The following is a 16916-nucleotide window of genomic DNA, read 5'->3' as shown; positions in this document are numbered from 1 at the left end:
GTATATTAAAGAACCTAAGTTTAAGCATCTGAAAAGTCATTTTTATTCGGCAGGAAGTCTGTTTACCCAAAGAAAAGCTGCTTATTTAAAAAAAAAAAAAAAATTGATCGATTTGGACACAATTGAGGCAATAAGTTCATCCACTGACCACAAACTGAGTTCTACAAAATAAAACACAGAATAGAAATGATTGCTAAAAGTTCCTGTAAATGTATAAAACATGTAAGTGCAGTATTTCATTATTATATGCAGTCGTTTGTTATTTATAATGCACAGTAGTTAAATTTCAAGTACAATATTTATTTAGAATGTGCAGTTTTTCACTATAATAAACAATACTTCATGTGCAAAGTTCAGATTTTAGTGCAACATTTGAATTTCTTGTACAATATCTAATTATTATATTCGATAATTATTTTTACTTGCAAAATGTAGTTATAACATTCAACATTTAATATTGCATATTATAAATTATAATTTCCATGCAATATTGCAATTTGTTGTACTATATTTCATTAATATTTTCAGTCATTTGTTTCCATTTGCAATGTGTAATTATATTGTGCAATATTTAATGTGCAAAATTCAAAATTTAGGTCAATATTTCATTTTATTGTACAATATTTAATTAATATATGCAAAAATAGATTTTTGTTTGTAAATTTCTTGTATGATATTTGACTAATATAAACAGTAATTTAATTCCATTTCATGTACAATATTTGGTAATAAGAAATATTTCAATTTCATGTGTATTATTTTATTGCCATGTGTAATATTATATTATTCCGTGCAATATTACTTTAACTGCCAGTAAATCATTCTACCCTATTTATTTTTATTTTCTGTGTTATATGGGACTTTTATCTTATTTATATATTTTTGGAGCAGTATCTGCATTAGGATAAAGAATAAAGTCCGCGCTCTTATTGTGAAGGTCTGCCGGTGACATCCGGCGTTCTGAAGCCGCTGAGGAGTCGCTGTTCCGCCGCTTCCTCCCGTCAGTCGAGTCGCTGCTCCGCCGGTGGAACCCGGAGCCGGACCGGTGCGAGGATGAACGAACCGCCGCAGCAGCACTACCTGGAGCTCAGCGAGAACCCGGTCCAGTTCGAGCACGCGTCCAGCGTCAACAATGTCTTCTTCGACGAAGCTAACAAGCAGGTGAGCTAGTTAGCAAGCTAACGTGCTAGCTTAAAGTTAAACAGCAGGACTACAACTTTAGCCCTTTTCAGTGACGCATTCCCATTCTTCTTAGTTGCTTTATTTATGACAGTAAACTATAAATGTGCAAGGTTTTGCTGTAACGTGTACTTTTATTTCAATTTGTTGTACAATGGTTCATAAATTCTGTACAATATTTAAATTTCTAGTGCGAAAATTCCTTTTTCTGTGCAAGTTTTTTTAATGCAACAATTAATTTCAACGTGCTGTTATGTGACGTGCAATAGTTAAAAATTATATTTTTCCTGTAGTTTGTCAGTTTCTTTACTTTTGTTCCTATTAGTTCAGTTAAAGTAATAATATTGTTCTGTCTTTAATTCATTGATTTCGAAAAAAAAATCTAATTAAAGTGCAATATTTAAATTTCTTGTGCAAAATTTCCATTTCCTGTCCAGTATTTTATTTTTATTATTATATGTAATACTTCAGTTTGTTGTGCATTTATTAGAATGTGCAATAGGTACATTTCAGTATTTTTTCTATAATGTTTTTTTTTCTGTCATTCTTGTGTTTTTTGTGTCCTTTTAGCATCTTTTGTGTTATTTCTGTGTCTTTCTGTGTCATTTTGGTTTTATTTTAGTAATTATTTGTGTCTTTTTGTAGATTTTTTGTGGCATATTAGCATCTTTTATGTCAATTTTGTATCATATCTGTGTCCTTTTTGTCATTTCTGTGTCGGTTCAGCATCTTTTTGTGGATAGTTTTTCTCATTTTTACACAGTAAAATCTGGAATAAAGTCCCAGAAAACTCAGCTTACATCTTTTACTTGGTGGTTTTACTCTGTTTATTTTATTCTCTATTTAACTCTATAAATTGCTTTTGCGCTTTAAGTTTTATTTTGTGAAGAACTTTTAATTGTCTCGATGTTCAGATGTCCTGTTTCCTCGGTGTTCTGACTTTAAATGAATGAATAAGTGATAATCAGAGTAAAATAAAGTGTAAACGTCACACACAGGGCTGGAGGGGATCTTTACAGCTCCAGAATAAATGTTTGTTCTTCAGGTGTTCGCGGTGCGTTCAGGTGGAGCTACAGGTGTGGTGGTTAAAGGTCCAGATGACAAGAGCAGCGTTGCCTTCAGGTACGTCAGGTTATTCCAGAGATTAAAGAAAATCTAATCGCTTTCTATCAAATTAACCGATTTCATGAATCGATTAATCAGTCTGAGAGGTTTTTAAAAAGGAAAACAGACTAAATTCTCTGATTGCAGCTTCATAAATGTGAATATTTTCAGTTCTGTGACATTAAACTGAATATATTTCCCCAAAAAATGAGAAATTTGTTAGATGGGGCTTTGGGAAACACTTTTTTAAACCGTTTTCTGACATTGTACAGGTCGTTTAACCAAAACAGGAGCAGTTTGTCATCAGTAAGAGACCCAGGACTGTTTTTTTTTTTTTTTCAGATTTCCGTCACTAAACCAACAGTGTCTCTGAGTTCTTTGCTGTTTTTTTCCTGCTCAGGATGGACGATAAAGGGGAGGTGAAGTGCATCAAGTTCTCTATTGGAAATAAGATCCTGGCGGTGCAGAGAACCTCCAAATCTGTGGTGAGTTCTCGGCTCTCTTTGCTCCGTTCGCTTTATTCTGCAGCTTCTAAGGTGAATATTTTAAATAAACCTGCCGATATGAAGTCAGTAAATCGGTGGAACGACTTCTGAAGTAACAAATGGAAACCAGACAGATGAGAGAAGTCAAAACGAGGACGATAAAGAGACTGGATTTTAGTAGAAATATGGATCCATCCATGTTTATAAACGCTTACAGGAACTTTATGGAGACACTAGACCAGCCTGGCCCGAACAGTTTCCACTTTTTTCCAATTTTAAGCCACAGTACTTCTAAAAAACCTTCAGAAACCGCATTAAAAGTTGTCCAAAATCAATCAAAAATGATGTAAAATTACTCAAAAAATGTCAGAAGTCTCCAAAACAAAGCCCAAAATGACATGAAAACGTCTCCAGATGGACCCATGTTGACATTTTTATGTCAGAATATCAAAAAACTGGAACCTTGTCCGGTCATATTTACCAAACATCAGATTCTACCGATGTTAGAGCCTCAAAAGTCAACCAAAGACTGTGTTTTAGTACAAATATGGATCCATCCACATATAAACACTTACAGGAACTTGATGGAGACACTAGATCAGCCTGTCAATGAATGTTTTGTACTTTATTTCCATTTTTAAAGGCCAATAATAAAGAATTTGTCCTCTGCTGGAGACAGTACTTGATTTAGAACTGCTGGAAATTATATAGTTTGTGTCCAAAATGGCTCAAAGGTTGCACAAAGTTACACTAAATTTGTCCTAAACGACTAAAAAATGACCTCGAATAAAACCAAAATGGTCTAAACTGACAAAAAACGGTCAGAATCGACTCAAAAATGACCTAAAACTTCTCCAGATCAACTGAAGTTTCTTCCGTTCTTCCATCATGTGTTTAATGTTTGTTGATCGTGTGACTCATTCCTCTGATCTGATTGAATAATCTGATTGTGTCTTTGCAGGATTTCATCAACTTCATCCCCGACTATCCTCACACCGAGTTCAGTCAGGAGTGTAAGGTACGGCGCCCTCTGCTGGTTAAACGTCACGTTAAAAAGTCTGATCCGGAGACAAACTGTTGGGTTTTGTTCTGCAGACGAAGAACGCCAACGTTCTGGGGTTCTGTTGGACCACCTGGAACGAGATCGTCTTCATCACCGACCAGGGCATCGAGTTCTACCAGGTAAGCATCGCATCATCAGTTTGTTTGGACTGGTCAGAGAAACTCTCCTCCTCTGCTTTTTATGGTTTGAAATGATCTGCAGCAAAACATCAGGAAAACAAAAAAGAAGCTGTGATAAAAGCAGCAGTTTCTGGATGTTAAAATGACACAAAAGATACAAGGAAAGTCGCTAAAGTTAAACAAAAATGACACGAAAGACGTAAAACTCACACAAAAGATGCTGAAGTGATGCAAGAAGTTGCAAAATTGAGACAAAAATGACACAAAAATACACAAAACTTGCTAAAATGAAGCAAAAATGACACAAAAAGACGTGATACGACACAAAAATTATGCAAAAAGTTGCTAAAAATATACAAAAATGACACAGAAGGATGTTAAAATGACACAAAAAGCTGCTGAATTGGCAAAAAAGACAAATTACACTAAGACATAAAACTCACAGAAGAGCTGCTAAAATGATCTAAAACGTTGCAAAACAGACAAAAAGATACAAAAATGTCACATAAAGTTGCTTAATTGTCACAAGAAGACACAAAGCGACACAAAAACATGGTAAATTTACACAAAAAGACACAAAAGGCCTGAAACTTACACACAAAGATGCTAAAATGACACAAAATACACAAAACCTGCTAAAATGAAGCAAAAATGATGCAAAAAGACGTGATGCAACACAAAAATGATGCAAAAAGCTGCTAAAAAGATACAAAAATGACACTAAAAGTTGGCAAATGTCACAAATGATGCAGAAAGTATACAGAGGTACAAAGACAGCTGATGGTGTAACACTGCTTCCTTTAAAGTCATTTTCAGGGTTTTTGCTCCTGTTTCATTTTCCTCAGTAGTTAATTTTTCTAACATGAAGATGAGAAAGACCTCAGAAATGTGTGTTTTTGTCTCCGGTAAGATGGAGGAAGATGTTCAGGTGTGTGTGTGTGTGTGTGTGTGTGTGTTCAGGTGTTTCCAGACAAGCGCAGCCTGAAGCTACTAAAGAGTCAGAGCATCAACGTTAACTGGTACCAGTACTGTCCAGAGACGGCCGTCATTCTGCTGTCCACCACCGTCCAGGGAAACGTCCTGCAGCCCTTCGCCTTCAGAGTAAGACCTCACCAGTCAGAGTTAATAATTATTCAGCCCTCACTGGTTAGAGGAAGACCAGAAGTACGGTGAAGATCCCATGGAGGTGTCGAGTAGAAGAGTCCTCAGATCAATACAGAACAGTAGAGCTGCACGTCTGTTAGTGGAGACAGAAAGATAATAAGAGAAAACATGAAGTTATGGTGCATGAAGAGGTGTTGGAGAACAGTTTTTATACAATACTGCAGTGGCATTGTGTTTTATTGTCATTGTTCATGATGTATGGCTAGCAACATTAGCAGAGTTAGCACAAGACATCTGGAGAATTTACAACTTATCGCTGTGTTTAGGCTCTGTTAATTACGTAATACAGCAACTTTTAATGGATTAAACCACTATGTTTTATTGTCATTGTTCCTGAGGTATGGCTAGCTCAGTTAGCAGAGTTAGCACAAGATATCTGGAGAATTTACAACTTGTCATTGTGTTTGGAATTAATATCAATATGTTAAAGCTCAGGTGTCTGGTGTTCCATTTAGCCTCAACCCTGCATCTCTCTGCTTTGTCTAATTGTTTCTGATGAGCTAACTGGTACAAATGAAGTTTCTGCGGTTTGTCATCCGTCCTTTTTTCAGAACGGGACCATGTCCAAGATGTCCAAGTTTGAGATCGAGTTGCCGGTCATCCCCAAACCCGCCAAACTCAGCCTGTCGGAGAGAGACATCGCCATGGCAACCATGTACGTCACAAGCTCAGTTTGTTCAGTTTCAGTTTTTTTGCTTAAATTTGAAGCTAAATATTGTTTCAACGCCTCTGTCTGCAGTTATGGTCAGCTGTACGTCATGTATCTGAAGCATCACTCCAGAACGGCCAACAGTCCCAGTGCAGAGGTGGTTCTGTACCACCTGCCCAGGTAAACACCCAGCTGCTCGTCTTATTTAGCTCCTTTAGCTTCTGTTCGGCTGCATGTCGCTGTTGGTTGATTGAGCGTCAGTCCAGTTTGATTTCTGTCAGAAAGGTGAAATTCTTCTTCTTCCTGGTCGTGTTTTGCTCCAGTTTCTAATCCTTGGACCATCTAGGCTGATCATTAGTGTCCTTGTGCTCGTCACTGAGATCTCCAGGGTAGTGATTAGCATCCCAAGACATACACTAGCACGTCTAGGCTAGTCGTTAGCATCTTTGGGATTATCACTCAGATCTCTGGGCTATCTATGAACATTTATTTTGGAATCGTTTATTGGATCAGAAAAGATATCAAGACCTGAAACATCTTTTTGTTTTCAGTAGCTCTTAGAACTCTTTAGGGTTTCTGGGACTGATTATTGATCGTCTGATAACAGATGTTTGGAACATCTACTCCAGCTAGTGTTGACACATCTCCAAGTGGTAGCATTAGCGTAGCAACGTCAGCAACATGCATCAAAAACAAGACGTGAACCTGGCAAACGGCATAAAAGCATTCATTTTGATCTCGGCTGAGATGATGAGTCAGCTGTGTTTGTACGTGTTGAACGATTGGTTGTTTTGGTGTTTTTGTGTTTTGTTTTCAGGGAGGGAGCCTGTAAGAAGAGTCACGTGTTGAAGCTGAACACGACGGGGAAGTTTGCTCTGAACATCGTGGACAACCTGGTGGTGGTTCATCATCAGAGCTCTCAGGTCGGTGAATGTTTGGAAACCCAAAGAGCCAACGAGAGATTTTAGCAGCTAGCTAACGATGTTTCCTGTTTCTGCTTCAGACGTCTCTGATCTTCGACATCAAGCTGAAGGAACCCGACTGTGCCGTCAACACCCACCAGCCCGTCCTGCCTGCCCGGTCCATACACCCCTACAGGATGCCGCTGGCAGGTAAACCTCGTAGCATGAGGGTTAGCGCTTAGCTTCTTCTGTCTGAAGGTTCTTCATCGTTTCTTCTCGTCTCTGCAGGTCCAGCAGTCGTTCCCTCTCAGCCTCCAATGCCATGTCAGCTCTGTATCCTTTAAACTCAGGCTGTTAATTAGGTTATTCTGTCCGTCAGGCGGTTTATTTCCTGACTGTCTCTGCAGACTCGTCGTCCTGGAGCGTCTTCCAGCCCGACATCATCATCAGCGCCAGTGAAGGTAATTCAAACACTGACAGACACGAACAGTCCAGAGAAGAGCTTCAGAAATAAGACTACTGAGAATCACTTTCATCCCCTGGCTAGCAACTAGCACCTCTAGGCTAGTCTTTGGCATTCTTGGGCTCATCACTGAGATTTGGAGAATAGCGACTAGCATCCCAAGGCAAGACACTAGCATCTCTAGGCTAGTCATTAGCATCCTTGGGCTACTCGCTTACATCTCTCGGCTAGCGAATAGTATTCTAGTAGCAACTACCATCCGTAGGCTAGGCTAGTCACTAGCATCTAGTCACTAGGTTAGTAAATTACATTCCAAGACAAATCACAAATCAAATCTTAATCAATAAGATCCCCAGGCTCACAAACCAGCTTTTCTTGGCTATCATCCCTGTGCTAGTCACTAAAATCCTTAGGCTAGCAACTACTATTCCCAGAGTAACAGCTAACATTTCTAGTGACTAGCATTCCAGGCCAAATCACTTGCACCCCCAGGCTAGTCAGTAACATCCCGAGGCCATCAATTAGCTTTTGTAGTCTAGTCTAGCATCCCTAGCCAGTGACTACAGTCCCTATACTAGTGACCATTGTCCTAGTCATTAAAATTGATAATATCATCTGTAAGAGCCCTAGACAAGTGGGTATTACCTGTAGGTTAGTCACTAACATCTCTAAGCTAGTCATTTTTGTCTTTGGCTTATTACCAAGATCCCTATGCTAGTAAGTAACATCTGTCTACTAGTCATTAGCCTCCTTGGGTTAGTCACTAAGATTCTTAGGCTAGCAATTAGTGTTTCTAGACTTTTCACTAGCACCCCTAGGCTAGTCACTTAGATCTCAGACGATTTACCAGCATTTTTAAGCTAGTCACTGACACCAGTCACATAGAGGACTAGCAACTAGCATCCTTCGGCAGGTCATTGGTATTAAGATCCCTAGGCTAGTCACTAGTGTCTGCAGAGTAGCAATTAGCATCTCTAAGGTAGTCTCTAGCATCCGTTAGCTTATCATTTAACCCTATAACAGACTGAAGTGAATTATCCAGGTATGAGAGTCGTTGCTGATAGTGTGTGTTCACCTGTTCTCCAGGTTACCTGTGGTACCTGCAGGTGAAGCTTCCTCCAACAGTCAACCTGCTGCAGGACAAAGGAAAGCTGATGGACTTCCTGTTACGACGCAGAGACTGCAAGATGGTCATCCTGTCCGTCTGCTCCCAGAGTATGTTGTTGTTGTTAAATTCATAGCTGCTCAGCATGAAGCGCTAACTTCTCTAGCATCAAGCTAACAGCTAGTTGTCTATGTTGTAGTTCTGGAGGGCGGCGATAAAGGAAGTCTTCCTGTGGTGGCGACCGTCTTCGACAAACTCAACCAGGTGTATAAAGAATACCTGGAGGCAGAGCAGAGCTACACGGTGGTGAGTGATGGCCGGACGTTAGTTTGTTAAAGGTTCCCAACAAACCAACAATACAACCGTTAGTTTGTTAAAGGTTCCCAACAAACCAACAAGACAACCGTTAGTTTATTAAAGGTTCCCAACAAACCAACAAGACAACCGTTAGTTTGTTAAAGGTTCCCGACAAACCAACAAGACAACCGTTAGTTTGTTAAAGGTTCCCGACAAACCAAAGACAACCGTTAGTTTGTTAAAGGTTCCCGACAAACCAAAGACAACCGTTAGTTTGTTAAAGGTTCCCAACAAACCAACAAGACAACCGTTAGTTTGTTAAAGGTTCCCAACAAACCAACAAGACAACCGTTAGTTTGTTAAAGGTTCCCAACAAACCAACAATACAACCGTTAGTTTGTTAAAGGTTCCCGACAAACCAACAAGACAACCGTTAGTTTGTTAAAGGTTCCCAACAAACCAAAGACAACCGTTAGTTTGTTAAAGGTTCCCGACAAACCAACAAGACAACCGTTAGTTTGTTAAAGGTTCCCAACAAACCAAAGACAACCGTTAGTTTGTTAAAGGTTCCCGACAAACCAACAATACAACCGTTAGTTTGTTAAAGGTTCCCGACAAACCAACAAGACAACCGTTAGTTTGTTAAAGGTTCCCAACAAACCAAAGACAACCGTTAGTTTGTTAAAGGTTCCCAACAAACCAACAATACAACCGTTAGTTTGTTAAAGGTTCCCAACAAACCAACAATACAACCGTTAGTTTGTTAAAGGTTCCCGACAAACCAAAGACAACCGTTAGTTTGTTAAAGGTTCCCAACAAACCAACAAGACAACCGTTAGTTTGTTAAAGGTTCCCGACAAACCAAAGACAACCGTTAGTTTGTTAAAGGTTCCCAACAAACCAACAAGACAACCGTTAGTTTGTTAAAGGTTCCCAACAAACCAACAAGACAACCGTTAGTTTGTTAAAGGTTCCCAACAAACCAACAATACAACCGTGAGTTTGTTAAAGGTTCCCGACAAACCAACAAGACAACCGTTAGTTTGTTAAAGGTTCCCAACAAACCAAAGACAACCGTTAGTTTGTTAAAGGTTCCCGACAAACCAACAAGACAACCGTTAGTTTGTTAAAGGTTCCCAACAAACCAACAATACAACCGTTAGTTTGTTAAAGGTTCCCGACAAACCAACAAGACAACCGTTAGTTTGTTAAAGGTTCCCAACAAACCAACAAGACAACCGTTGGTTTGTTAAAGGTTCCCAACAAACCAACAATACAACCGTTAGTTTGTTAAAGGTTCCCAACAAACCAACAATACAACCGTTAGTTTGTTAAAGGTTCCCGACAAACCAAAGACAACCGTTAGTTTGTTAAAGGTTCCCAACAAACCAACAAGACAACCGTTAGTTTGTTAAAGGTTCCCAACAAACCAAAGACAACCGTTAGTTTGTTAAAGGTTCCCGACAAACCAACAATACAACCGTTAGTTTGTTAAAGGTTCCCAACAAACCAACAATACAACCGTTAGTTTGTTAAAGGTTCCCGACAAACCAACAAGACAACCGTTAGTTTGTTAAAGGTTCCCAACAAACCAACAAGACAACCGTTGGTTTGTTAAAGGTTCCCAACAAACCAACAATACAACCGTTAGTTTGTTAAAGGTTCCCAACAAACCAACAATACAACCGTTAGTTTGTTAAAGGTTCCCGACAAACCAAAGACAACCGTTAGTTTGTTAAAGGTTCCCAACAAACCAACAAGACAACCGTTAGTTTGTTAAAGGTTCCCGACAAACCAAAGACAACCGTTAGTTTGTTAAAGGTTCCCGACAAACCAACAAGACAACCGTTAGTTTGTTAAAGGTTCCCGACAAACCAACAAGACAACCGTTAGTTTGTTAAAGGTTCCCAACAAACCAACAAGACAACCGTTAGTTTGTTAAAGGTTCCCAACAAACCAACAATACAACCGTTAGTTTGTTAAAGGTTCCCGACAAACCAAAGACAACCGTTAGTTTGTTAAAGGTTCCCAACAAACCAAAGACAACCGTTAGTTTGTTAAAGGTTCCCGACAAACCAACAAGACAACCGTTAGTTTGTTAAAGGTTCCCAACAAACCAAAGACAACCGTTAGTTTGTTAAAGGTTCCCAACAAACCAAAGACAACCGTTAGTTTGTTAAAGGTTCCCGACAAACCAAAGACAACCGTTAGTTTGTTAAAGGTTCCCAACAAACCAAAGACAACCGTTAGTTTGTTAAAGATTCCCGACAAACCAAAGACAACCGTTAGTTTGTTAAAGGTTCCCGACAAACCAACAAGACAACCGTTAGTTTGTTAAAGGTTCCCGACAAACTAACAGTACAACTGTTGTGTGTTTGCAGGCGATGGAGTCCGGACCGAGTCGAGGCAGCGCCGCCCAGAAACGTCCCGTCAGAACTCAGGCGGTCATCGACCAATCAGACATGTACACACATGTTCTGTCATCGTTCACAGAGAGGAAGGTACAGTAACACACACAATAACACAGCTGAAGCTTGGTGTAAACGTTCTACTTTGAGCCCATGGGAGACGTGTAAACATCTAAACGTTGATAATTCATATGTTTGTTCATAAACGTGCTGTGTCTGCAGGAAGTGTCCCATAAGTTTGTGATCGCCGTGCTGATGGAGTACATCCGCTCTCTGAACCAGCACCAGATCACCGTCCAGGTAAAACCCAGCAGAGTGACGCCTCCTCACCCTTTAACCATCTCTGTTGTTCTAAAGATCCAGGGTTTCTGGTGTGTAAAGTTTGAGGCAGACCAGATGACATCAGTGATGTTTTACTGATAAAGTTTGTGTTTCAGCATTACCTGTACGAGCTGGTGATCAAGACTCTGGTCCAACACAACCTGTTCTACATGCTGCACCAGTTCCTGCAGTACCACGTCCTCAGCGACTCCAAACCTCTGGTGGGTCTCAGAGAAATCCACCCAGATAAACTCGTGTTTATTGGTGTGTTTATTGTGTGTTTACTGTGTGTTTATTGTGTGTTTGTGGCCCTCAGGCGTGTCTGCTGCTGTCTCTGGAGAGCACCTATCCTCCTGCTCACCAGCTCTCTCTGGACATGCTCAAGGTACGACTTCATGTTTCACCATCTGGGATAAAAGGTGCAAAAAACAGGAAACATTAAGCAGGAAACAGTAATGAAACAAAATATGACTGGAACAGGACGAAAGAGAAGAAACATGACACATGATGATGAATCTAAGACTGGAAATTTAAAAAGTACCTGAAGATTGAAAAACCTGTATTTGGGGAAAAAAATCCACTTGAAAAATAAATTCTAAAATATTACACACACAAAAAAAACCTGGAAGTAAAAAACATTGCACAGCAAAAAGGGTAGCATAAAAATAAATTGCACATAATAATAATAATAATTTGTACATGAAATATAAAGACAATATTGAACCTGGAAAAATTACAAAAAAAAGATGAACTGAAAGAAGGAAAAATAGTACCTGTAAAAATTAAATGAAAAATAAATTAAAATAGTACCTGTAAAAAATAAATACATAAAAATAGTACCTGTAAAAATTAAATAAAAAATAAATTAAAATAGTACCTGTAAAAAAATAAATAAATAAAAATAGTACCTATAAAAATAAATAATAAATAAATAAAAATAGTACCTGTAAAAAATAAATAAATAAAAATGGTACCTATAAAAATAAATAATAAATAAATAAAAATAGTACTTGTAAAAAATAAATAAATAAAAATAGTACCTATAAAAATAAATAATAAATAAATAAAAATAGTACCTGTAAAAAAATAAATAAATAAAAATAGTACCTATAAAAATAAATAATAAATAAATAAAAATAGTACCTGTAAAAAAATAAATAAATAAAAATGGTACCTATAAAAAATAAATAAAAATAGTACCTGTAAAAAAAATTAAAATAGTACCTGTTAAAATTTAAATAAAAAATAAAAAAATAGTACCTGTACAATTTAAATAAAAAATAAATAGTACCTGTAAAAAAAATAAATACATAAAAATAGTACCTGTAAAAATTAAATAAAAAATAAATTAAAATAGTACCTGTAAAAAAAGAACATGTAAAAAACAAATAAAAAATAGTATCTGTAAAACATAAATAAATATAGAACCTGAGGGGAAAACATGCCATGGAAGGTATAAAGATTGCATAAAAAAAAGTCCCAGGAAAAAAGAAATACTACACCTGAAGAATATAGTTTATAATATTCTCCCCAAAAAATTACCTGGAAAATAAAAAATATTACAGCAAAAGTAAAATGCAGCGGAAAAACAGATGGTGTAGAACTTAAGATGAGAAATATTAAACATGATGATGAAATCCTATCTGGAAAAATAATAAATGTATTTATAGTATCTGGATCAATAAAATATTGGAGAATAAAATGCTGATGCTGAAAAAACTGTTCATAAAAATAATGTAAATGATATTATGTTTAACAGCAGAAATAAAAATTAAAAGTCCACATGAAGAAACGTTTCCTGTTTGTGTTTCAGCGTCTTTCTACGGCCAACGACGAGATCGTCGAGGTTCTTCTGTCCAAGCAGCAGGTTCTGGGCGCGCTCAGATTCATCCGCAGCGTCGGTACGTTCACGTAGCCTTAACGGTTCGTTTTAACGGTTTAAAGTGTGTTTTAACGGTTTAAAGTGTGTTTTAACGGTTTAAAGTGTGTTTTAACGGTTTAAAGTTTGCTTTAGCGGTTTAAAGTTTGTTTTAACGGAGCTGCTTTCTGTCCTCCAGGCGGCCACGACAACGTTTCGGCCCGGAAGTTTCTGGATGCAGCGCGTCAGACCGGAGACCAGATGTTGTTCTACACCGTGTTCAGGTCGTTCCAGCAGCGGAACCAGCGGCTCAGAGGAAGTCCAGCCTTCAACCCCGGTGAGAACAAACAAACCCAGAGGTCATTCACCAGACGGTAAACTTTACCAAAACCACGGAAAACTTGTCCAAAATGACTCCAAAACCTGGAATCAACGTGTGGAATATTTTTCCAAGTGTCCTCAGATGCTGTACTTATTCTGAATATTTAACTATTTCTTTTTGTATATTCTATATCTGGTCCCGATCTGATACTATTTCCCTACATAATACATATTTTTTGTATAGTATTTTAGCTGCAGTACCTGGTTGAGCCACCAGGGGGAGATTCTTTCCATCTTTTTCTGCAGAGAGCATTGTGGGGGTTTAGCTGCTAAAGGGGCACCATGACAGTCGTCTGTGACGCTTAATGACTTCTGCTCTGAGAAACACTGTCTGCAGTTCAACCGGGAAGTATTAGTGTAGAATATCCCAGTTTAAGCGTCGATCTGGTTCATTTCCCAGATGAAACCATCTGTCGGAAAGTTGAACATCTAAAAACTCTCCTTGTTTTTACAGTTTCTGGCAGATAAATGGTGCCATTACAGGCTGTAGGTTGTTGTTGTTCAGAGGGTGAATAAAACGACTTAACTGTCATGAAATCAGATTTTCTTCTGTGAATTTTCCAGGATTAAATCAATATGATGATTTTTTTCTTGCTGATATAATCTGTAAAATATCGGACTGTGATTTTTGCTGTTTGTGTTTAAAAGAACTATAGAATAATTAAAGTCGTGTGTGTTTTCTCCAGGAGAACACTGTGAGGAACATGTGGTTCACTTCAAGCAGCTGTTTGGAGAACAGGCGCTGATGAAAGCTTCCACCGTCTGAAGAACCACAAGATCATCACGTATGTCCACGCTGACAGGAAGCGGGACGGTTTTTCACTCCAACAACAACGGAGCGTTAGAATCAGATTAAAGAACAAACGTCACTAAGATCAGACAAAACAACTCTCACATGGACATTTTAATGAGGTTAAAGCATTAAAAAGTATCGACGATTTGGAGGAGAAAATCACAATATTTTTGACGAAATGCTGCAAAACATCATGCGTTTTATTTTGAAGGAGCCAGTTTAATTCGATGAAGCTGTTTTAACACAGGAAATATGAAAACATTTCAGTAAATCTCTCTGGCCTTTTACGTGTCACAGATGTCACGAATCAAATCAAGAACAACAAGTCTTTATAGATTTGTTGAGTCTTATGAGAAGAAAGTCGGTCGTTGGCTCCAAAGCAGCCTTTGGTGTTTGCAAGATACTTAGAATAAAATCATTTCGACATTTTTGACTTTACTCCTAAAATACTGTGACTTTATTCTCCAGATGTTTGTCCCTCAGTGGTTCTGATTTTTTATTTCAGTCAACTCTGGTTCAAAAACAAAAAGCAACGATAAAGACTTCAGTAATCACGCTTTGTGGGCGGGGCCAGATGTGTTGTGGGCGGGGCCAAAGTCTATGTTCAGACACCTGTGTGATATGTTTATTTTGTAAAACTAGGATGAATTGTTGTGTTGAAGCTGTTTTTCAGTAAAACTGAACTGTATGAAGCCAGAAATATTTTAATGCTGTTAAAAGAAATTCTATCGTGCTTGTAAACAATAAAGGATTGAAAGTTTTCTGTTTGTCCATTTCTGTCTCACTTTAATGTTGCAGATCAAACTAAGTTATATATGAGACGGCATGGTATGTCGTACAAAAAATCACAAAAGTGTCATAGTTTAATGTCGTCCAAAATGATTAAAACGCTGGTTATTGGGATTTCTGGTTTCCACTATCTTCAGATGATTAACCATGAACAGCAGCCTCATTGGTGCTCCAGAGAAACAAACCTAACAGGAGAGTTAAATGCATGAAACCAAGGTGTGTTCTACTTCTAAAATCTGATGGAGGTGGGGGGGTGGATTTCCAACACACAGCAGGTAAAGTGGACAAACAGCAGAACATTAAATCCACTCAGACACTCTGCTGCTCCGTCACCGGGCCGAGAATCCAAAATCCAGCAGGAAGCTCAGTGCAGGTTGGAAATAAAGGGTCATTCCGTGTGGTTTCACCAGATGGTGGTTCCCGTACCATTTTCAAATTAGTCCTAAATTTGCATGCCATTAGATCGTCACAAAAGTACTTTCTATGCTAAATTGTAGGCCTGTAGCTCAAATAGTTTCTGAGTTGTGGGGGTCTGAAATTTTCAGAATTTGGGCTATAAAAAGCCTCACCAGCGTTTTTTGCATCTTTCAGTGGTTATTTCTCAGCCTCTAGACATACCAGAGAGCTGTGAGTTGGTAAACAAGGCCTCTGCATGTAGCTAGTGCCCCACAAACATCCCCAGGTGTTTCCCTACACTCTGCAGGCCGTGGGGGCTTGATAAAAATGCTAAAAAATTAAGAGATACCAACTCACGAGTGGAGTTTGGGACCTTAAAAGTACTAGAAATACTGCACAGAAGTGTTCTAACACCCCTGGGTTCCATTCTACACAAACTTGTGTGATAACTTAGCAAACTGGAGCTTTCTAGGTACCTCAGTTTGGAAAATATGAGCTCCCAAAGTTGGACGAGATTTTTAATTGGCTATTTTTGGTGTCAAAAATCTCAGTGTGGGACAGGTACCAGAGACCCCAAGTTTTTCTACAAGACAGTTCCATCTGTCTTCTATCACTGTATAAAAAAGCAGCAGGGTTATATTTGTAGTTACTGAGATATTCTTACTCAAAATGGCATGGGTGATGTCAAAATGGTTTTTGCTTTTCAGTACTTTAAATTGGGATACAAGTATTAGTAGTCATTCAATGGTAGTATTATGTATGTTTTGTGTGTATGTATGTTAAAGGTGACTACCTTCATAAAGTGTAATGACATGTTGACACCCATTTAAAATGCATACATGTAATTATAACAGACACATACTAATTACATGTACTAACTTGAATTCAGGGAGCTCTGTAGTAGTTTATGGTTGATTAATTAAAAATAAAACAATAATGTATAACCCTATACCTAAGTTATAACTTTGGTATACCTAAGTTATACTATTACACTTTTTGTAATTCTTCTTAATTTTTTTAAAAATACTGAGACAAAGACAAGTCTTGAACCTGCTACCTTCCACTTGGTAGTCTCTCCTCTTGTCCTCCTGAGCTACTAATGGGCTATTGGAGTATGTTAGTAGAAAGAACCACCTCCAACCCCCACTGCAGCCTCTGTAGCAGTGAGATCTCTGTATTTGCTCTATGACCGACGGCTACAGTGGGAATTGAACTCACATCCCAGTTTTTGTCCCAGACAACGCTCAGTGGCAGAATCCACCGCACTACCGTGGCCCCTTTGCAATTGGACTCTTTCTCTTTGTGCTTTTGACATTCACTTTGGCTGTTGTATGTCAGTGGAAAATGTCTTAATGGAGTATGGTAGTAGAAAGCGTCTCCTTAAAGTAGGTAGTAAAGTAAGTAAAGTAGGCCGTCAAAAACACTATAGGGCATTTTTCT

At 38.3% G+C, this 16916-nt stretch overlaps 1 protein-coding gene and 1 long non-coding RNA gene across 2 annotated transcripts; both read left to right on the top strand.

Annotated features, from left to right (window-relative positions):
* The first annotated feature begins 947 nt into the window (after positions 1–947).
* Positions 948–15052, top strand: rmc1 (regulator of MON1-CCZ1). The gene is made up of 21 exons (XM_022214561.2): positions 948–1161; positions 2225–2301; positions 2684–2768; positions 3730–3786; positions 3864–3950; positions 4911–5051; positions 5666–5769; positions 5854–5943; positions 6581–6686; positions 6767–6875; positions 6954–6998; positions 7073–7126; positions 8215–8343; positions 8433–8539; positions 10912–11031; positions 11161–11238; positions 11376–11480; positions 11576–11644; positions 13073–13160; positions 13317–13454; positions 14185–15052. The coding sequence occupies exons 1-21, from the start codon at positions 1054–1056 to the stop codon at positions 14262–14264; spliced, it is 1977 nt and encodes a 658-aa protein (XP_022070253.1). The 5' UTR covers positions 948–1053; the 3' UTR covers positions 14265–15052.
* Positions 8551–10891, top strand: LOC127531381 (uncharacterized). Its single transcript, XR_007938433.1, has 5 exons — positions 8551–9500; positions 9663–9744; positions 10028–10109; positions 10475–10751; positions 10791–10891. It is a non-coding gene; the product is annotated as an uncharacterized LOC127531381 (long non-coding RNA).
* Positions 15053–16916: the final 1864 nt, after the last annotated feature.

Source organism: Acanthochromis polyacanthus, chromosome 20, assembly GCF_021347895.1.
Source record: "Acanthochromis polyacanthus isolate Apoly-LR-REF ecotype Palm Island chromosome 20, KAUST_Apoly_ChrSc, whole genome shotgun sequence".
NCBI lineage: Eukaryota > Metazoa > Chordata > Actinopteri > Pomacentridae > Acanthochromis > Acanthochromis polyacanthus.
The sequence above is the reverse complement of the archived record's forward strand: the minus strand, read 5'-3'. Positions and strand labels throughout refer to the sequence as shown.